Here is a 22,257-nt window from a genome sequence, read left to right on the forward strand (position 1 = left end):
GTAACCCTTTTAAAACGCCCCTGCGAGCGGAAGCCCCGGGACGCGCGTAAGTCCCGGGCTTGCAAAAAGGGGCGGCCAGGGGCATGGCCAGGGGGCGTGGTGTCGGCTCGCGGGCGTGTTCGGGGACGTGTTGGCAGTCCGGGGGCATGGCTGAGTGCCCCGACACAGCGGCCTGTGTCGGGGCCTGCCGCGCCAGCAGACAGCCGGCGCGCGTAAGTTACTACTGCCCGGAGGCAGGCTTAACTTTTCGAATAAAGGTAGAGGGGGTTTAGATAGGGCCGGGGGGGGGGGGGGGAGTTAGGTAGGGAAAGGGAGGGGAAGGTGCAGGAGGGGTGGAAAGAAAGTTCCCTCCGAGGCCGCTCTGATTTCGGAGCGGCCTCGGAGGGAACGGGCAGCGTACGCAGGACTCGGCGTGCGCAAGGTGCACAAATGTACACCCCCTTGCACGTGCCAACCCCGGATTTTATAAGATATGCGCGGCTACGCGCGTATCTTATAAAATCCAGCATACCTTTGTTTGCGCCTGGTGCGTGAACAAAAGTACGCGTGCGTAGATTTATAAAATCTACCCCCAAGTGCCACACTGCTCTTCCAACTCTGCCTAATTTTATAGAGGCTAGCTGACCAGTCCAAGACAAATGGGTAAAATATGCAGCTAAGGACTCTTTTCTGTCTTGGCCTCTAGAAGGCTCTTTACAGCCTAGCCGATTGTATCCACTCAAACATTTTCTACAAGACAGGAATAAATTTAAAATTCCTGTCTTGTAGAAAATGTTTGAGTGGATACAATCGGCTAGGCTGTAAAGAGCCTTCTAGAGGCCAAGACAGAAAAGAGTCCTTAGCTGCATATTTTACTTTTTGATAACTTCCTTTTGAAATGGGAATAGTGCAGTAACATATTGGAGTGCCGTACTGTTTTGTTCACTATCAATATATAAGGTAGTATGCTGGGGGATCTGCTTCAGGGTTATGGCGTTAAGCTCACTATTCCTTATTGCTGTCATTTTAAATCTGATCCCTTTCCTCTTGATCAGGCGACGTACGCCCAACTGTACAAAATATCCAACAGCCAAGCACAAGGCAAAATAAGCAATTGCAAGCAATAGCGACCCAAAGAGATATATGGCATAAATCCATTCAACCAACAATATTAATCCTGAGTACTCGTTAACCCTTTATTCACACAGGACCTGATTTCCTTCTACTCTCCAAGCACGGTTGATCACTCCGGCTTAAAGGAGATATCAGGAACGTGAATATGTTCCTTCAAAAAGTGTTATATTCAGTGTCACCCTCTATCACGGCCTACTATAACGATCGCAGTCCTGCCGCGGTCGCCATTTTGTTTTTAAACTATTTTAACTATTTTCATATGAGAGAAAATGACACTGAACAAACTACCAATTGCAAAGGCTTCTTAATGCAATAAAAAATTTTATTAGTTTAAATTTATTACATGCTATATTAATGTCTGTGTTATAAAACTGTGTAGGCTACAACTGGCCTATACAGGAAGCAAAGTATCTAACATATACCTGGCAAGCAAATCAATATAAAACACCTTACTGCTATACTCACATTAACCCACGGCCTGTCAAAGTACAGCTTTGCTTAACTACTTCTCCTTTCCAACTGTTTTTATAGGTTTCCTATTATGCATTGCAAGCTAGAAATTTGATTGCTCTAAATCAGCTCATTATTGCTCCATACCTACATTCCAGGTCACATTTTCCTTATCATGCCACCGGTCAACATGGCCTAGTTTCTGTTCCCCTTATCAGTGACTTGCACGCACGTCCTGACTTCACAGATTTATTTTCGTACCCAGAAGCATAGCCTCACTTTATTTCCTGTTATTCACTTTCTCAATTCAGACTTTGAATTGCTGAAACTGTAAGATCTTTTGTGCAACTTGTGCAAGTTGCCCACTGGGTTCAGGCCAAGGTTTTCAGGCCAAGGTTTTTCTGACCAAGGTTTTTCGGCCATCAGCATTTTCACAAGACCAAGGTTCACAGTGCTTATCAGGGATGGTTTGCCAACCCCTGTCTCTTACCTCCTACCTAAATCCTAAATCCTAATCCATGGTCTGAGCTAGGGGCAAACAATAGCGAGTAGAGACTTAGAGGTCCCTACATATGAATATATTAAGCAGCATAAGTCCCAGTACCGGTCCCTGTGGTAGTCCACTAATGACCTTTCTCCATTTGGAAAACTGACCATTTAGTCCTACCCCCAGTTTCCAGTCTTTTAAGCAATTACTAATCTGCAATAGGGCATTGCCTCCTTTCCCATGACGTTTTGATTTCCTGAGGAGTCTTTTATGGGGAACTTTGTCAAATGCCTTCTGAAAGTCCAAATAAACTATATCAACTGGCTCACCTTTACCTACATGTTTATTTATGCCTTCCAAAAAATCTAAAAGATTGATAAGGCAAGACTTCCCTTAGCTAAAACCATGTTGACTCTTCCCCTTTAAGCCATGTCTTATCTATGGCAGTGATTTTGTTTTTAAGAATGATTTTGTTTTATTTTGGCTGGCACTGATGTCAGGCTCACCAGTCTATAGTTGCCCAGATCTCCCCTGCAGCCTTTTTAAAAAAGCTACATCATATTAGCTACCTTCCAGACTTGAGGTATTGGGGCTGTTTTACATGATAGTTTACAGATTGCTAGTCACAGATGTCATCTGGTCCTGGTAATTTGTTACTCTTTAGTCTGTCCATCTCATTTATTACATCCCCTATTATCACAGATATTTGTTTTAGTTGCTCAGAATCTCCACCATTAAAGAATGTTTCAGGCTTGGATTTGTTCCCAACATCCTCCTCAGTAGAGACCGAGGCAAAGAATTCATTCAGTTTTTCTGCTATTTTCTTCTCCTCCTTGAGCAGCCATTTTGCACCCTCATCATTTAGCAGCCCAACTGACTTGCTCATAGGCATTTTGCTTCAAATATATTTTTAAAAGATTTTGTTGCCAGTTGTTGCCTCACTGGTGAGCTTCTTCTCAAATTCTCTCTTGGTCTGTCTTACTACTGTTTTACATCTAGCTTGCCAGTACTTATGTTCTTGGTTATTTTCATCATTTGAGTTTGCTTTCCATTTTTTTGAATGATGCCCTTTTACCTCACCGTTAAACCAGGCTGCTAGGCGTTTTGTCTTCTGTCAGATTTTTTGGTTTAAAAAGACCCCAGCAGTTTAATAGCAGTTGTCAAAGGACCCTGGATTTATGCCTCATCTCCATTGAGCAACTTTAAATTTGTCTAACTTATCTAGCAAATAAAAACAATTCTACTTAAATGAAAACAGCCTTTCATCTTTCATCTAAAATCTTTCTAATTTCTTATTAAAAGATTATATAACCAATCAATGCTTTATTCTTTGATGACAAGCTTCCTTTCATCACATCTTTAATTTTTGTTATCATACAATTTGTCCAATCACAGGCTTAATCAAATATCTATACCCAATTACTTATTGCCCCATGTACCTAAGTCCAAATACTGAAGCAACACCCCTTTTCTTCCATTCTAGAGTTCATAAACCATGCTGGGTGTTTGTTTCAATACTGATACAATACTTTGTCATGTTTTTCACAATATAAAACTGCTTTCACTTATTATGACTATGTGTCTAGGAGCAGATCTAAAATAAGCTTGCTTCAATGATAACAGTAACTTAGTAAACAGCAGACTTGCAAAAAAAAAAAAATATATATATATATATATATATATGTATGTTCCACTATTTTGCTCTATATAGCTGACCTATAAAATGGAGACCTCTTAGATCTGCTCCTAGACACATAGTCATAATATAGTGCAAGCAGTTTTTTATTATAAAAAACATGATAAAGTATTACAAAGTATTGTATCAGTATTGAAACAAACACCCAGCATGAAATGGCTTATGAACTCTAGAATGGAAGAAAAGGGGTGTTGCGTCAGTATTTGGACTTAGGTACATGGGGCAATAAGTAATTGGGTATAGATCTTTGATTAAGCCTGTGATTGGACAAATTGTATGATAAAAAAAATTATCCATAGTTCCTCCCTTTTCTTAGGTCTCCATATTCTAGACAGCTATATCCTACAATGAGCATAAGGCTCAATTAACCCAGATATTGGCATGCTAATTTGAACACTGATCTTCTTCATTTTCTTTTTCCCCATATTCCCTGATCTCTTCCTTATCAATATCTTCATTCATTTCAGGCCAGTCAGTATTTATCTCATAAGTTTTCATTTCCATGATGAGAAATCAGAGGTCATAGTTTTTCTACACATTGGAAGTATACATTGGTAACCCACGAAGAACAATAGGATTTCATCTAGTCCTACCACAATAATCAATATCCACCCAACAATCTTTTTTCCAAGACTCCAAACCACGCCCCTATTTTCAAGACGTCCCATTCATTGTTTTCCAATTTTTCATGTACTTCATGGGCCTTATGGGATAGATTATTAAGGGTATTTATGGAATGGGTAATTTGTCCAGAATTGTCTACATATGCACAACACGAGACACTGATCACCTGACATACGCCTCCTTTTTCTGCCAGTAAGATATCTAAAGCCATTCTGTTAAGTACTACCCCAGCCAGGGTAGCAATCCCGCAAGGGCAGCACTTGTTTCAATGGAGATATTTTCCACAATAACAGATAGGCTTTCATATTTCCTCTAATATTATCCAATTCTATATTAACAGTGACAACCCCAATATTGGGCATGAAAAATCCTAAAATAGCTCCCCAAATTAATCTTTTTACTCTACGGTTAGGGTGATATTTGATTAATGATGTTTGTAGTGTTGTGTCATGAGGATAAATAAGATTTTGGAGTTTAAAAGCAGAAAATTGTGGACTGGTGTAACCCAAAGTAATACTAAAATAATCTGTATGTTTAAATGCTTTAATAGTTTGTATGGATGTCAAATAAAAGTATCTAGCAAAAACTGTAGTATTTTTTGTCTGTTTTCTGTAGTCTTTTAAAGAACATAAGAGTGATTTGCTTTCTGGTCATGTGATTCAATATTTACTACCCTATTCTGATTATAAAACTTAACCGTTGTGATAGGGGGTCTAAATAGTAATTCTGTTTGAACAATTGAGGTAGGCTATTGAGGTGTTTAGTAAAGCTATGAAATTCCTCATAATTTCATCATTTTTCACATACCCAGATAAGCGTGCAAAAACATTATCACCTGATTCATTATAATACATATCTGCCGGCCAATATTTATATTCCTTACTGAATATAAAACAAGATTCTTCAAATTTCCACCCCTCTGAAAGTTTATAGCTTCTGTTAGCAAAGAGCAGAATAGTATTTTCACACATAGGGTAATCTTTTTCATGAACATAATCAAGTCCTTGACCTACAATGAGGGCTCGAAAACACCATTCCGCTGAAGTTGGCCTGCGTGAAACATTGATCAATGTCATGGATGCAAGTAGAATTTCTGCATTCGATCCTTGTCCTTGTTTCCCACCTATGAGATTTGCTGGAACTGCTCAAAACATAGAAGTGGCCATAAAGAGAGAAGCAGAAGTTGGTATGTAAGAGCAGATCCAATAATCTGTTAGATTATAAACTTCTTGAAAGGCCTTAGTGCAATGCACATAGCTATTGTCTTCTGGAATCATCAGTGGGCCAGCTACTATCCTGGCAAGGAGAGCCAGCACAAATAGGGAGAACATCTGCATTTTCCCTTCCCTTCTTTGAAAAAACCAAGGACACAGACCTTACTTAATTTCAGATAAATTCAAATCTGGAAGACACGTCACTCTTCTGAGGCGCAGAGGAAACAGCACCTGACTCCAGGGGACACCTGGCTGTATCTGGGTACAAGTGAGGACTAGCTTATTTAACTCTCAGCAGGGTTGGACGTGCCTCACTGTTGTTGATAATATTCTTTAATGACTCTGCTGGGCTGCAAATATTATACAGGTCTTACTTGCTTTCCACAAGAGTGTCTAAAACAAGCATCATCCTCAAAGGCGCAGTCTCACTTGAAGGGCTCTGCACCCATGTGGCTGTGTGAGTTAGGCTGTTCACTGGCTTTGTCAACAGTCTTGGTGAACTGCTGTTGGGTCTTGTGTTGATCAAAATAAATCACTTTGGAAGGTTCGTAAGCTTTCTTACAATAGCTAACATGCACCCAATGGTCAAGTCTTTGTAATTTTGATGCAGAGTGACTCTCCAACAGTACTTGATAAAGTCCCTTCCACCTTGGCTGTAAGCAGTGCTTTCTTTTAAAGGCTTTGAGGTAAACAAAGTCACTTGGTTAGATATCCGGAAATTTTATGTTTGTTGGGCCTTGGAACACCGGAGAAATTTGTTGAGCAATTGTTTTGTTCTGTAGATGTAATTGTAACACAAAATGTAGAATTAATTCATCTTGCGCAAAGTTCATATCTATTGGCAACTTTGGCATAATGGACACAGGCATAGGCCTACCAAACAATATCTCATGTGGAGTGAGTCCATGTTTATGGTTAGACATATTTCTTATACTAATTAAAGCCAAGGGTAAAGCATCAGGCCACTTCAAATATGTTTCATGAGTAAGTTTTCCCACTTTAGTCTTTAAAATATGATTGTATCTTTCCATCAATCTGCTGGCCTATGGTGTATAAGGGTATGAAAATGTAACTTTATACCCAGGGCAATCCCCAGATCTTTCATTATCTGTCCAATGAAATAGGGGCCTCTGCCACTTTCGATCATCTCTGGAATTCCAAATCTTGGAATGAACTGTTTCAACAGTTTTTTTGCTACAGTCTGCGAGTCTGCCTTAGTGGTAGGAAACACTTCTAACCATCCACTAAAAAGGCACACTACTGTTAGAATATACCTTAGATTCATTACCTGTGGCATAATTATGAAATCCATTTGCAGTTGCACAAATGGGCCCCAAGGAACAGTCAAATGTGAGGGTGCAACCCACAATCCCTTCCCCACATTATTGCCTGAACTATTGGGCTTATTTATTTTGGAGCCCACCAATGAGCTAAAATTTCTTTCATCACCCCCAATTTTCCAGAGTGTTAAGTGGAATGAACCACTCTGGCAAGTTAAAGGGATAATGAAGGCAGGGGCAATAGAGAGTTGATTAGGCTCCAGCCGCAGTCCCGTGGAGGTGCATGTACATCCCTGGCATTGCCAGGAAAGATGTTCCTCAGTAGCTTCTTTTTGTAATCTGAGGAGATCCTGTTCAGTGATCTGCTCTGGTATCTGTAAGGAAAGCAAAGGTGTGTTTTTTGGAAGGAAGAAAAGAAGATCCTCCTATCAGCAGTACTTGGCAAGTAGCCGCATCTGCCAGTGCATTTCTTTTTGCTTCGAATGAGTCTTCTTTGGAATGTCCAGCACATTTCACAACAGCTAACTGTTTGGGAAGAAATAAAGCCATTAATAGTGATTTAACGTAAGAGCCATTTCTAATAGGACTCCCTGAAGAAGTTAAAAATCCTCTACCTACGGTCTTTGTAATGCCCCTGCGGTCTTCCAGAATTTAATGAATGATGTGTTACGCGACCTGCTGCACAGCTGTGTTGTAGTCTACCTCGATGACGTCTTGATCTTTTCGCGAGACCTGCCCACGCATCGACAACATGTCTGCCAAGTTCTGCAGATTCTGCGGCAGCATCATCTCTACGCAAAATTGGATAAATGCTCTTTCGAGCAGTCATCCCTGCCCTTTCTGGGGTACATTGTGTCGGCCGATGGATTTCTAATGGATCCCGATAAAGTCTCAGCAATTCTAAACTGGCCACGCCCGAAGGGCCTGAAGGCATTACAGCACTTTTAGGATTCGCGAACTTCTACCGACACTTCATTGCCAACTAACTATCCTTACCCGCAGAGGGGCCAATACAACGGACTGGCCTGCCTCTGCCTGCCAAGCCTTCGAGGAGCTTAAACAGGCATTCCTTCAAGACACTTGCCTTCGCCACCCTGATCCGAACCGCCATTTATCGTGGAAGTGGATGCCTCCAATATCGCAGCCGGAGCTGTTTTGAGTCAACATATGGATACGGGACAACTCCTTCCCTGTTCGTACTTCTCTCGGAAGTTCACTCTGGCAGAATGTAATTACAGCATAAGTGATAAGGAACTGCTGGCGGTGAAACCTGCCCTAGAAGAATGGAGGCAGTGGTTGGAGGGAGCCAACCACCCTATCACTATTTATACCGACCACAAGAATCTCGCCTATCTCAGTCAGGCTCAGCGCCTAAATCCCAGGCAGGCCCATTGGTCCCTGTTTTTTGACCGATTTAATTTCACATTACGATACCGCCCCAGCTCCAAAAACGTCCGGGCTGACGCACTGTCTCGAGCCGCCGAGGTTGAAGAGATATCTGAGAAGCCTCGGTACATCCTGGATCCACAGAAGGTGTGCCTTGCTTCCTCCGCACTGGCCCCCGAGGAGAGAACCTGGGAACCAGCCCGCAACATCTTGGACAAGGATCTGATTAAAATCTTTCACCCGGACCACCCAGGTAAACCCGGGCCTGCTAAGAGGGGGCGTAAAGGAGGGGGTACTGTTGCGGTCTGGTCTGTGAGGCTCGCGTACCGGCCCTTACCTCGAGGGTCTTTTCCAGCTGGGAATGAAGCAGAGTCGGAACCTGGGTGTCCCCGCGGGGGAGACGCCATTGCTGGCCTGCCTCTAGGCGTGCGCGAGCGGCTGCCCTGTGCTTTTCTAGGCAGTTTCCCGCCCGAGGGTGGCTCTGCCCCTGGTCTGACGTCAGACGCCGCGGCCTACTTAGGGTCACCACGGACACCTGTTCAGCACCTTGCAACAGGGTTTCCTTGGTCTCCCGTTGCCTCGAGCCCCGGAGCCCGCCAGCGCCCTGGCTATTCCGTTCCTGCCTGCCTGCCTGCCGTACTGATACTCGCCTTGCTCTCTTGTACGGGTTCCTGCCTGTCTACAGCTCAAGCTGGGTTCCTGCCTGCCTACAGCCCAAGTTGGGTTCCTGTCTGTCTACAGCCCAAGCCGGGTTCCTGCCCGTCTACAGCCCAAGTCGGGTTCCTGCCTGTCTACAGCCCAAGCGGGGTTCCTGCCTGTCTACAGCCCAAGCCGGGTTCATGCCCGCCTCGTCCAAGCCTGGTACTCACCTGCTTCCACTCCATTGGCTGTCGTACCTATCCTAGGTCCAGCTCCGAGCCTCGCCTAAGTCCCAGCGGTCAGACCCCTACAGGCTCCTCCCGGGGGGCTCCGACTTCCAGGGTGAATCTCCTAAGTCCCAGCGGCTGGACTCCCAAGGGCTCCTCCCGGGGAGTACCAGCTTCCAGGGTGAAACCATCTCCACCTGTCTGCCAGAGGTCTGCCTCCCGGCCTGTTCAGTCGAGACCAGTGAAGTCCTTCCCAAGTCTCCTGTAGGCCGGCCCAAGGGTCCACTAGTCCATTGTTCACAACATAGCTTTCCAAAATTAAATGTACTTTCCAATGGAAATTGTAATTGAATATCATCTTTGTAAACCATAAGAACATAAGAAATTGCCATACTGGGTCAGACCAAGGGTCCATCAAGCCCAGCATCCTGTTTCCAACAGTGACCAAACAAGGCTACAAGAACCTGGCAATTACCCAAACACTAAGAAGATCCCATGCTACTGATGCAATTAATAGCAGTGGCTATTCCCTAAGTAAACTTGATTAATAGTCGTTAATGGACTTCTCCTCCAAGAACTTATCCAAACCTTTTTTGAACCCAGCTACACTAACTGCACTAACCACATCCTCTGGCAACAAATTCCAGAGCTTTTTTGACTGCCGCAGCACACTGAACCGACGTTTTCAATGTGTTATCCATTATGACGCCTAAATCTCTTTCTTGGGTAGTAGCATCTAATATGGAACCTAACATTGTGAAACTACAGCAAGGATATTTTTCCCTATATGCAACACCTAGCACTTGTCCACATTAAATTTCATCTGCCATTTGGATGCCCAATGGTCTTGCAAGGTCCTCCTGTAATATATCACAACCCACTTGTGATTTAACTACTCTGAATAATTTTGTATCATCTGCAAATGTGATAACCTCATTCGTCGTATTCCTTTCCAGATCACTTATATATATATTGAAAAGCACCGTCCAAGTATAGATCCCTGAGGCACTCCACTGTTTACCCTTTTCCACCGAGAAAATTGACCACTTAATCTTACTCTCTGTTTCCTGTCTTTTAACCAGTTTGTAATCCACGAAAGGACATTGCCTCCTATCCCATGACTTTTTAGTTTTCTTAGGAGCCTCTCATGAGGGACTTTGTCAAATGCCTTCTGAAAATCCAAATACACTACATCTACCGATTCACCTTTTATCCACATATTAACCCTTCAAAAAAATGAAGCAGATTTGTTAGGCAAGATTTCCCTTGGGTAAATCCATGTTGACTGTGTTCCATTAAACTATGTCTTTCTATATGCTCTACGATTTTGATCTTGAGAATAGTTTCCACTATTTTTCCGGGCACTGAAGTCAGGCTCACTGGTCTATAGTTACCCAGATCGCCCCTGGAGCCCTTTTTAAATATTGGGGTTACATTGGCCACCCTCCAGTCTTCAGGTACAATAGATGATTTTAATGATAAGTTACAAATTTTAACTAATAGATCAGAAATTTCATTTTTTAGTTCCTTCAGTACCCTAGGATGCATACCTTCCGGTCCAGATGATTTGCTACTCTTTAGTTTGTCAATCTGGTCTACTACATCTTCCAGGTTCACAGTGATTTGGTTCAGTTCATCTGACACATCACCCCTGAAAAACATCTCGGGAACTGGTATCTCCACAACATCCTCATTAGAAAACACAGAAGCAAAGAATTCATTTAGTCTTTCTGCAATGGCCTTATCTTCCCTAAGGGCCCCTTTAACCCCTTGGTCATCTAATGGTCCAACCAACTCCCTCACAGGTTTCTTGCTTCGGATATATTTAAAAAATTTTTATTATGAGTTTTTGCGTCTATGGCCAACTTCATTTCAAATTCTCTCTTCACGTGTCTTATCAAGTTTTACACTTAACTTGACAATGCTTATGTTTTATCCTATTTTCTTCAGATGGATCCTTCTTCCAATTTTTGAAGGATGGCTAAAATAGCCTCTTTCACTTCACCTTTTAACCATGATGGTAATCGTTTTGCCTTCCTTCCACCTTTCTTAATGTGTGGAATACATATGGACTGCGCCTCTGATTGTATTTTTAAACAATGTCCATAGCTGTTGAACACTTTTAACCTTTGCAGCTGAACCATGCCATGTTCTCAGATATCTTTCATCTATTTGCTGGTGATTAGACATATAAGCTGCTGCTGAATTGGCTGGAGAGTCAGGTGAAGAAGCACTCCCCGTGTTAAAAAATAAATACTCACCACTCATGTCTAACATTTCACAAGCGCACTTAAAAAAAACCAAGTATATCCCTTACCACAATTTAAGAGCTATGCCTTTATAAAATCTCCTTATCTTGTATCTCCTACTCTGTTGTATTCACCACTATACTTAATCCTAAAACCAACACTTTAAATTCCACAGCAGCTGCCAATCTCAAAACTATTCCTTTGTTCCAGTGTACATTATGGGGCAGATTTTTAAAAAGTACGCGTGCGCGTACTTTTGTTCGCGCAACTGGCGCAAACAAAAGTACGCTGGATTTTAAAAGATGCGCGCATAGCCACGCGTATCTTTTAAAATCCGGGGTCGGCGTGTGCAAGGCTGCGCAAAATCGGCAGCCTGCGTGCGCCGAGCCGCTCAGCCTGCCTCCGTTCCCTCCGAGGCCGCTCCAAAATCGGAACGGCCTCGGAGGGAACTTTCTTTCCGGCACCCCCCACCTTCCCTTTCCTTCTCCTAACTAACCTGCCCCCCGGCCCTAACTAATTCCCCCCCTACCTTTATTTCAAAAGTTATGCCTGCCCGAGGCAGGCGTAACTTGTGCGCGCCATGTTCCGGTCTGGTGGCTGGTCCGGAAGCCGCGTCCACGCCCCCGAAACGACCCTGGGCCGGAACCACGCCCCCTGATGACGCGCCAGCCGTGACATGCCCCCGACACGCCCCCCCAGGAAAGCCCCGGGACTACACGCATCCCGGGGCTTGTGCGCGCCACTGAGCCTATGCAACATAGGCTTGGCGTGCACAGGGGGTGGAAGGGACAGCTTTTCGGGGGTTACGCGCGTATCTTACGTGTGTACCCCTTTGAACATCTGCCCCTATGATCATTATGATTGCAAATGAAAGGAACTCCATACCCTGATCAGTCATAGGTGCATGTGTGTCAGAGGGACTCCATACTCTCGTGAGCCATAATTCCTGGACTCTATACCCAGAATAAAATCTGAGAGAATACATAGTCTCATAATAAATCTAGGACTTCATACCTAAATAGCTGGCTATTTATCTGGTGCACCTCAGCAACCAACACATACATTTAGAGAACTTCATATCTCTCATATTTCTTCAGTGGCAGAAAAAAAAAAAAAATCACCAGCAAAGAGAAAAAGTAAAAAAAATACTAACAAGGAGTTAAGACCACAGAAGAGCTCCAAGAAAAACCTGCTTGCACTATCTTATGACTAACTGTCTAGGAGCAGATCTAAAATAGACTTGCTTCTACAATAACAATAACTTAGTAAACAGAAGACTTGTTAAGCTTTGTAAAAAATATTAAATGTATGTATGTTCCACTATTTTGCTCTATATAGCTGACCTATAAGATGAAGACCTCAAGACCCAGGAAAAAAAGGGTTTTTCTACTCTAATTCCACACTTAAGAACATAAGAAATTGCTATATTGGGTCAGACCAAGGGTCCATCAAGCCCAGCATCTTATTTCCAACAATGGCCAAACCAGGCTACAAGAACCTGGCAAGTACCCAAACACTAAGAAGAATATACACATATATATGCACACTTAGCTGGATAAGTCTAGACCTGCTCTATGGGGCATCTAAATTTATATGGCTAACTCTCCACCCCAGATCTGCCCAGTATATGCATGTAACTTTTAGCTGTATAAAGGACTTATATGACTAAGGGCCTCATTGAGAGAGAGTGAGAGAGTGAGAGAGAGAGAGAGAGAGAGAGAGAGAGAGAGAGAGAGAGAGAGAGAGAGAGAGAGAGAGAGAGAGAGAGAGAGAGACTTACTATAGTGCCTATGCCCTAGACAGGTATTTTAACCCCTATGGGAGGGCCACCTACTAACTCGGGGTGGGGATTAGGTATGAGCGTCGGGGGTTGGGGGCCACTTTCGCATTCCACATGAGACCTACGGAAAGAACAGTGGTCTCTAGTGAAGATTTGCTGGCCGTCGGAGTGAGGAAACTCACTCCAAGAAGAGATTTGGGCAATGTTCTCTCCACCTAGCTTGATGGACACTCTACCTGGGCAACATTTTGCCTTCTTTCCACCTTTTTTAATGTGTAGAATACATCTGGACTGTGCTTCTAGGATGGTATTTTTTAACAATGACCACGCCTCTTGCACACTTTTTACCTTTGTAGCTGCTCCTTTCATTTTTTTTCTAACAATGTTTTTCATTTTATCAAAATTTCCCTTTTGAAAGTTTAGCATGAGAACCGTGGATTTGCTTATTGTCCCCCTTCCAGTCATTAATTCAAATTTGATCATATTATGATCACTATTGCCAAGTGGCCCCACCACCGTTACCTCTCTCACCAAATCCTGTGCTCCACTGAGAATTAGATCTAAAATTGCTCCCTCTCTTGTCGGTTCCTGAACCAATTGCTCCATAAATATGTCATTTATTCCATCCAGGAACTTTATATCTCTAGCATGTACCGATGATACATTTACCCAGTAATTATTGGGGAAAATTGAAGTCTCTACCAAAAAATAGTGGGAACCAAAAAGTAATTTTATAATATAGCTAGAAAGTGTCAGCAAGCCAGGCGTGGTGAAACTTGAAAAGTAACCAACCGGTCTACTAATCATCCACCTTCAAAAAATCTTTTTAATGAAAACGTATTTTTTAAGGTATTTTAAATTTTCTTAAAACGTCCTCAATTTTTCTACTAATGGGGGTAATCTATATAACTAATCCAAAATCTATTGCAGAATTAAGGGTCGACAAACAAGTTGTGAGTGATATCTTGTTGTTGGATTAGCTTAAAACATCTGTGACTAGCTTTCGAGAGTTATCCTGTTTTCATCAGATCAGTGAAGAAATAGCACAGTTACACTTGGCTTAAATAATGTTAGGTTGCCTGCATATGCCCTATGATTTTAAAAATATCTTAAGTATAGACAGCTGGACCAAGCAGCAAAGGTCTATTGCTTGGAATTATTTAATCCTTTTACTTTATTTATTTTGAAACTTGTAGTGAGGAATCATGCTATACTAATCTATGAGGAGAGACTACTTTTCAATGGGGGCTATACAGGCAAAAACAGAATTAGAAGGCAATAAAGCATGGGATAAGCACATAGGCTCCTCAGTTGCTGGGAAGTAAGAAGCACTGATGGGGTGAGATCAAGTAGGGTTTATAGGATAGCAAAAGGAAGGGAAAATGAGCAGAATAGATTGGTCTAGTAGTTTAAAACAGAGCTTAGCTTTGGCTTTCTGTCCTGAGAAATCTAAGATTAGTGCACCTGGTCCTTCACAAACAGAGCTTGACCTTCACAAATAGACAGAGCCTGGTCTCAGCTTCTTGCCTTGAGAAGATATTTTCCTAGAGGTCCATATTTAGTCTCTGGCTGGATTGCAAAGTTAGCCGGATAAACATATCCAACTAACTTTGGAAGGATATTCAACAGTGCAGCCACATTAGATAGATTTATCTGGCTAATTTTAGGACAGCTCTACAGCACGACCACAGTTAGCTGGATAATTTAGTCGGCTAACCTAACTCCTTCCAGACACATCCCCAGAAAGTCCCTAAGTTATTCAACTAAATTTTAGTGGGGGAAATATTCAAAAGTCAGCATTTAACCAGATAATGTGTGAGGTATCCAGCTAAATGGCTTTGAATGTGAACCTCCTAGTGTCTGTGACACTCACTAAAAGATGCTCAGCTCTGGGGAACCAGTAGTGATGCAATGCCCATGGTAAACAGGGCCTGTATAAAATTGGTGTCCTCATCACCTCTGTCCTTCCCTTCAACAGGGTGCTTTATGGAAGCTTCACTGGCTGAATTTGGCTCTAGGTCACTGGAATAGATGAGAACAGCTGAAGGGCTTCCTCAGATCCTCAGCAGTCAGCTTAGTCACTAATCATTGGATTGGGCTGGCAGGGTAAGAGGAGATGGAAAGCTGACACTTCCTGGTTCTCATGCAAAGATTCCTGCATTGGTGAGAGCAGTGCTATTGGACTCATTTGGTATGATGAGGTGGAGTAGACAAGTGTCTCAGAGGTAGGGATAAGCCTGCAGAGAAAGAAGAAGAGGAGGAGATGCCAGGAGAGGAGGGGTTAATATGGGTAAGAGATTAACGAGTCCTGTTTTCCATTTGATAGGGGCTCTGAAGTCAGCGAGGAGCAAGGAGAACATCCACTTTCCAGTGATTCCAGTACCCTGAAAGGTAAGGATAACTCCATGCAGGGCCTCCTTCTCACAACGCGCCACGCACCATACATGGAGCAAGGAGACAGCACAGACATGGGCACCAAGAGCCAACCAGAAAGAACAAGGTGCAACCTCAGATGTGACTATAGTGGGAAACTTAACAGAATAGGATGTGAGCACAGACACAAGCAACAACAGCAATCACAAGAAGCAGGTAACAAGCTCAGACATAGCATAGCAAGCAGCCACATTTAGGTAGGTGCCCACTTGCGGCCATATCAGTTTTGTGCACGTACATTCTGATCGCGAGATACACACACATGGCCGAAACAAATGAAACAAATGGACCAATGAATGCACATCCCTATTGAGTGTTACTTAGCCTAATAAGGAATGACTTATTTGGCTAAGTTGCGGCGGCTGAATATCCAGTCCCATTCAGCCGCTGCCACTTAGCTGGATAAATACTTATTTGACTAAGTAGTTAGCTAGAGAAATGGTGGGTGGGATATGGACATTCCAGAGTTGAGCTACTTATCCATCTAACTTACCCCTAATTTATAGCAGAATGATGTTTTGCAAAAAAAAAAAAGGGGGCAGAGGGTGATAGTGGGCAGCGGCCGCACTGCACACTAAATAATGAAAAACATTATTGTTCACAGCGCTGCTGGGAGATAACTCCACCCAAACCCAGCCCACACACCTCCCCTTCCCCTAATTTTAATAATACCGCTGCGATACCGACACATTGCACATTAATTAATGACCCTGTTAGCCAGATAAGTAGCAACTTGTCCAGTTAAATTAAATGGATAAATTAGACCTGCTCAATAGCAGGTTTTTTTGGGGATATTTAGCAAAATTGCTTATCCCACTGGCTTACTTAACTGTCTATGAATATCTACCCCTTAGTCCCTAAATTTAGGACCTAAAAACTGGCTGGATATGGGGACAGATGTAGGGAACGGAAACAAAGGGACCTATTACTAAGAGGTCCATATTCAGAAGCATTTAGATGGATTACTCAGAAGTTACCCATCTAAATGAATAATTGAGCACTTAGCCGGCACTAGCTGGCTACGTTAGGGGCATTCTGAGAGTGTATCTGGGAGGACTTGAGTTAGTCGGCTGAGTTAGCCGGGTAACTCTGATATTCAAAGTTAGCTGGTTAACGTACACCTAGAGCCAGTAAGCCGGAATGTTTTTCACAGGAGTGGTCCCACTGTCGAGGGAGGCACTGCGATACTGGGGCTCCTCCTCTGAAAACACATCGCACCTCTATGGCGCACTCTTTTGTCTCGTGGCTAAACACCATGGGACGAAAGAACGTGGCTAGTGGCCCTTTAGGTGCGATGATGGTCTCAACCTTAAGGGACCACTCTCACCTTACAGGGCCAACCGCTTAAAAATTTGCTGGCAAAAAGTAACAGTTGAGCGAGGGTCAGGACTAGCCCCTGGCTCAACCTGGGGCTGCCACTTCAGGAGGCCCCGACTCCTCAAAGTAAAAAAAAAAGTCTCCATTTCACATGTGGCGACGTCTCACCAAAGGTTAAAATAAAAGGCACAGTGGTTCAGGGTGCCAACCCTACCCCGATATTAAAGTTGTTGGGGTATAGTGTACCCCGGGCATCCCCTTCCCCCCCAAAGGTATCCAAAAAAATAATTGGGGGTTCAGTGGGGGAACCTCCCTCACTCTCCCTCACTCTCCCTTCCCCTCCCCCTCCCCCAAAGAAAACAAAAAAGTAATTAGGGTTCAGGGAGCCCCTTCCCCAACCCCCCGCACCTGCAGGCATCTTCCCAATCTCGACCACTTCCTCACCTCCCAAACCTGGTACCCAGCCCAATCAACGCCATTTTTCAAAATGGGTCCGATCTGACCTTGCCCCAATCATGTAATGGGCAAGGCCCAGGGTTCATCACGTGGCTTAGGTCCAATCCCTGTCACATGACAGGGGCAAGGTCAGGTCAGCATCATTTTTAAAAATGACTCTGACTGGGCCAGATGCAAGGGGGTGCCCCGGCCTGATTGTGGGACCTTCCTGTATTTTTTAAGGTTTAGGGAGGGTATGGGGAGGTGGCTGGGAGTGCAGGGGTTTGAGGGGAGTTCCTGAACACCAATTACTTTTTTTTGAAACCTTTGGGGGAAGGGGGAGTGAGACAGAGGGTGGTTCTGCCCACTGTACCCCCAGTTACTTTTTTGGATACCTTTCGGGGGGTAGGGGTGCCCGGGGGGGGGGGGGGGGCACTATACCTCTGGGCACCGTCTGGGTAAACTGGGGAGGAGAGTGCAGGCTGAAAAACCAAAGGAGTCTGGGTGACTTAGTGATAGACTGGGTCAACTGGTGGACTAATTGGTCAAATTGGCTATTTCCTTCACACCCGCACGTTTTAAAATATGCTTAGCTGCGTGCATTTAAGCCGAAAGATTCCTAAGGAAGATACACAATTAATGTTTCTCATTCAACTGCTTAAAATTAAGAGCACACATATGTGCTCTAGATGTATTTTAAATAGTACGTGTGCACTTGCGCAGCTGATTTAAAATGTTTGCATGTGTGTGCTTGCGCACGCATATGCTTATATGTGGGCACATGTGCACTCTTTTAAAGTTACCTTCCCCGTGTTTCTGCCCATGCATTGTTTTCTTTCTCCCAGCCTTTCTGCACCTCTCATCCTCACCTGCTTTTTGAAGTTTTATTCAGAGGTTAATATTTGGTATTTCTAGGTGCTTCGGAGGAAGTGATTCACCCACTGTCCCAGCGCCGTGCGTCCCGCTCACATGAAGACTTAACCAGGAAGGATTGTTCTTCATCCCTGCAGCAGGATACCAGGGACTTGACTTTCTGGGGACGCATTGCGGAGAGACCCAAATTCCTGCCACTTTTCAGTAAAGCCCAGCGGAGCCCTCAGCAGAGCCCTGAGACACCCCAAACGGGATGGGAAAGGCTGCTGGCCACCCACCCTCAAAACCAGAGTCCGGGCCCCTCTTCCCCTGGAGCTCAGAGCCTGACTGCCGAGCAGTGCAAAACCCACGGCTGCCGAAGCCCTTCCTCACCTGTGACAGGTGTCAGCAGCAGCGTGGCCCGGACATCTTCCACTGAGGGGTCCTCACCTCGGGATCCTGACCCCATGATATGGGTACATCAGGACTCCGGCACCCCCCAGGGGGAGCAAGCAAACCTGGAGCACAGACTGTTGGGAGCCTGCCAGAGCCGGAGCACTCAGTCTCACAAGGAGACCATGGTGTGATGGTGGAGTCTCGTGCACAGCATTAAAGGACTGCTGGATTAGTAGTTTCTGCCTTTGGTGGAGATAAAGGATTGAAAGGAATTTCTGAGGCATTATCAAGAAGTTAGAGAACTCTGAAGATGGAAATAAGGAAGGAGAGATTTAAAAAAAAAAGGCTTGGCCAAAGTTCTGTGTGCAGTTAGAGAACTCTGAAGGCGCAAATAAGAAAGGGAGATTTAAAAAAGGCTTGGCCAAAGTTTGGTGTGGAAAAGAAAGAATCTTAAACTGTCTAAAGCATGAGGTCAACAAGTCAAGTTAAAGTATTATGCTGACTGCACACAATCATTGTGTCAAAGAACAGCACCACATTCACTATGTTATGTCACTGTGCAATGTTACAGCAACATGCTGACTGCGCAATATCATGTCGTGATCATTGCACGGACTGCAGGATGCCACTCTGTCCAATCACAGCTTCCTTTAATGGTATGATATCACTGTGCCCTGTGAAAGCATCACATTGATTGCATGATGATATTGTGTCATGTTACAGCACCACGCAGACTGCATGTTGTCACAACTATATTATCTAATACCCTGCGGTCAAGTGCAGCTCCTCAGTTCCTGATATGTGTATTTGTGGGCCAGAGGGATGAAGGGAGAGTCAATATACTACAAATTTCTCTTTCCACTTCCCCCCTGTTTTGGCTTTTCGGTGTTATGATGTGTTCAGGCTCTTACTAACCAGCTTTGGAGCCAAAGTGTTACATTAAAGTGGCTGATGTGTTTGAAATTTATCGTCTGATGCCAAATACTGCCACCTCTGGGAATGAGCAGGAAGAATTGGTCTCCTGCATTCCAGCGTTGCCACTTCCCTCACTAAGAAACAATGTACGCTCTAGAACAGTTTTTCTCAAGCCAGTCCTGGAATACCCCAAGTCCATCCGTGTTTCAGGATATCCACAATGAATATGCATGAAATAGGAAACCAGACTAGATAGTGGGTACTCCAGGACTGCCTTGAGAAACACTGCTCTGGAATAGCAGCAGAAGAACCAAGTTTCTAAAGACCTTTAACTTATCTCTGCTTATTATACACCCTATACACTCACAGAATCCAAGCTGAAGAACTGTGCTCCTAGGTCCACCCCCTCATCTCTTCCCTTTATGTAGAGGTCTCTTCATTTAGAATTAGAGCTGAAAAACAGGTTCCTGGAACCCCTCTACTATATCTTTCCTCTTTATCGAGTCCTGTGTATGCTGATAATGAGAGCGTGAATGAGCCCCTTCCCTCATTATGTAGGTGCTGCATATAAAGCTTTGTTTCTCAGACTTTGGTACTGGATACTGTGCTTTTGCTCTTTTTATTTTCCAGTGTTGAATCCTGCTTTAATGTACATTCCATGGTTATGGTCAGTTTTTCTGGAGGGATTGCTTTTTCGGGGGAAGTGTGGGAGTAGAGTCCAAGAGTTGATCAGTAGTTTCCTCCCACTTCTTTATACCTCCAAATCAGTAGGACTCAGATCTTGAATCTGCCACATGAGCTTTCATTTAAAACTATCTGGAGTAATTGGCCCCTATTTTATAGCTCTTTCTCTCCCTTAGGCCAGTCATTGTGGTAGTAGTCCTTTGCCAGGAGTCATGCAAGATGGATCTCTTTGAGTCATGCACTTATGGTCCTTCAGCCTGGCCACTAGTTGTCACTGTTGACTGAGGCTTCTCTCCCTCAGGTGCTGTGTGTGCTACCTCTGTAGCATTCTCAGGCCTACATAGTCCGGAGAGCAGAGGCCTTGCCCAGGAATGAAATCAAGGTCCTCTGCATGGTGTCACACAGCCATTCTTCTGATCCAAAGACCAACCCAGGACTTCAGTTTTCAAACAAAATTAAATCTATCATTATTATGCATAAATCTCTGGATGCACTGCATAGTTTAGTAGTCCTGAATTTAGCACATTATAATGCTGTATCCCTAAGAGAAATTTCTGATTTTATTGCACTGTAATGTGGTACTCCTATGGTAACTGTCTAGATTTGGCAATCTGTAGTTTGATACTTATATGGAATGCTCTGAATTTGAAACAGTATGGTGCAGTATTCCTGTAGTAACACTTTGAATTTCTAACATTATAGTGTTAAGCCATTGTAGTATTGAGATATTCCATAGCACTGTATACACGTTCACTCAAACCCAAATCATTGAGTTTAAATTTGTATTAATTAATGTACATAAGACTGTCAAAACACATGAATGTGGATCTTACTCTCACAGATCAAAATGTTGTTTGAAGCGTCTATTTGATGTGATATATATCTAGTGTCCAACCTTTAATATCCAGTATGTGCTTTCCACCAAAATGTTTGTAGTTTCAATAATTAAAATACTTAAGTCTCATCTAATTGGCTTATAATGTGCGTCTCACCATACAAAAAACCCTGACACAGAGCCATGTTTTGTAAATTACTACATCAGGGGGTAGAGTCTCTGCTTGAAAAGTGCTCTCTATCAGAATGTATCCCGCTAAGGTCAGATGGTGCTGTGCATTTGCCTTATGGCACTAGAAGAATGGAGGAAACACCTCTGTTGCACAAGATTGGCCATTAAAAGATGTCACTCTTCATGTCTACTCTAGGCCACTAATAAGCAGGCTCGTTAAATGATAGAATACCACTCCAATTGCATGTTAAGCCCTTGTGAAGCTATTAACTACAGCAAAAAAAATCCAAAACTGCTTGCATTCATTTAAAACTCTCTGAATGTCAGCTCCCCTAGCAGGAATCGGAACTCTCTCCAATATAATCCAAACTAGATCCTGGAAAGAAAGTTGTAATTGCACACAATGTGCTACTCTGGGGGCCATCAATTTTTGCATGTTCAAACAACGACTGTGCTCTGTTAAACGAGAATGCACTATTCTCTTAGGGGCGGATTTTAAAAGGCCGGCGCGCCTATTTTACATAGGCCGCCGGCGCGCGTAAAGCCCTGGGACGCGCGTAAGTCCCGGGGCTTTCGAAAAGGGGCGGGAGGGGGCGTGTCCGGGGGCGTTCCCGAAATGACGCGGCGTTTCAGGGGCGTGCTGTGGCGTTTTGGGGGCGTGGCGCCGGCCCGGGGGCGTGGTCGAGGCCTCCGGACCAGCCCCCGGGACCGGAGGACGGAGCAGAGCTGCCGGTGACGCGCGCAAAGTTAGAGGGGAGGGTTTAGATAGGGCCAGGGGGGGTGGGTTAAGTAGGGGAAGGTGGGGGGAGGCGTAGGAAAGTTCCCTCCGAGGCCGCTCCGAAATCGGAGCGGCCTCGGAGGGAACAGGCAGCGCGCGCTGGGCTCGGCGCGCACAGGTTGCACAAATGTGCACCCACTTGCGCACGCCGACCCCGGATTTTATAAGATATGCGTGGCTACGCGCGTATCTTATAAAATCCAGCGTACTTTTGTTCGCGCCTGGTGCGCGAACAAAAGTACGTAATCGCACAAGTATTTAAAATCTACCCCTATGTGCATCAAATATAAATTAAA

At 44.0% G+C, this 22,257-nt stretch overlaps 1 protein-coding gene across 2 annotated transcripts in view; it reads left to right on the top strand.

The window, feature by feature from the left end:
* Positions 1-19,541, top strand: part of LOC115094260 (rho GTPase-activating protein 6-like) — a 340,951-nt gene extending 321,410 nt beyond the window's left edge. For both annotated transcript variants that reach the window (XM_029607121.1, XM_029607122.1), the window contains exons 11-12: positions 15,472-15,536; positions 18,246-19,541. In XM_029607121.1, the coding sequence (XP_029462981.1) occupies positions 15,472-15,536; positions 18,246-18,769 (589 nt within the window). In that variant the 3' untranslated portion in view covers positions 18,770-19,541. The remainder of the gene's footprint in view (positions 1-15,471; positions 15,537-18,245) is intronic.
* Positions 19,542-22,257: the final 2,716 nt, after the last annotated feature.

Source organism: Rhinatrema bivittatum, chromosome 6 (assembly GCF_901001135.1).
Source record: "Rhinatrema bivittatum chromosome 6, aRhiBiv1.1, whole genome shotgun sequence".
Classification (NCBI taxonomy): Eukaryota; Metazoa; Chordata; class Amphibia; order Gymnophiona; family Rhinatrematidae; genus Rhinatrema; species Rhinatrema bivittatum.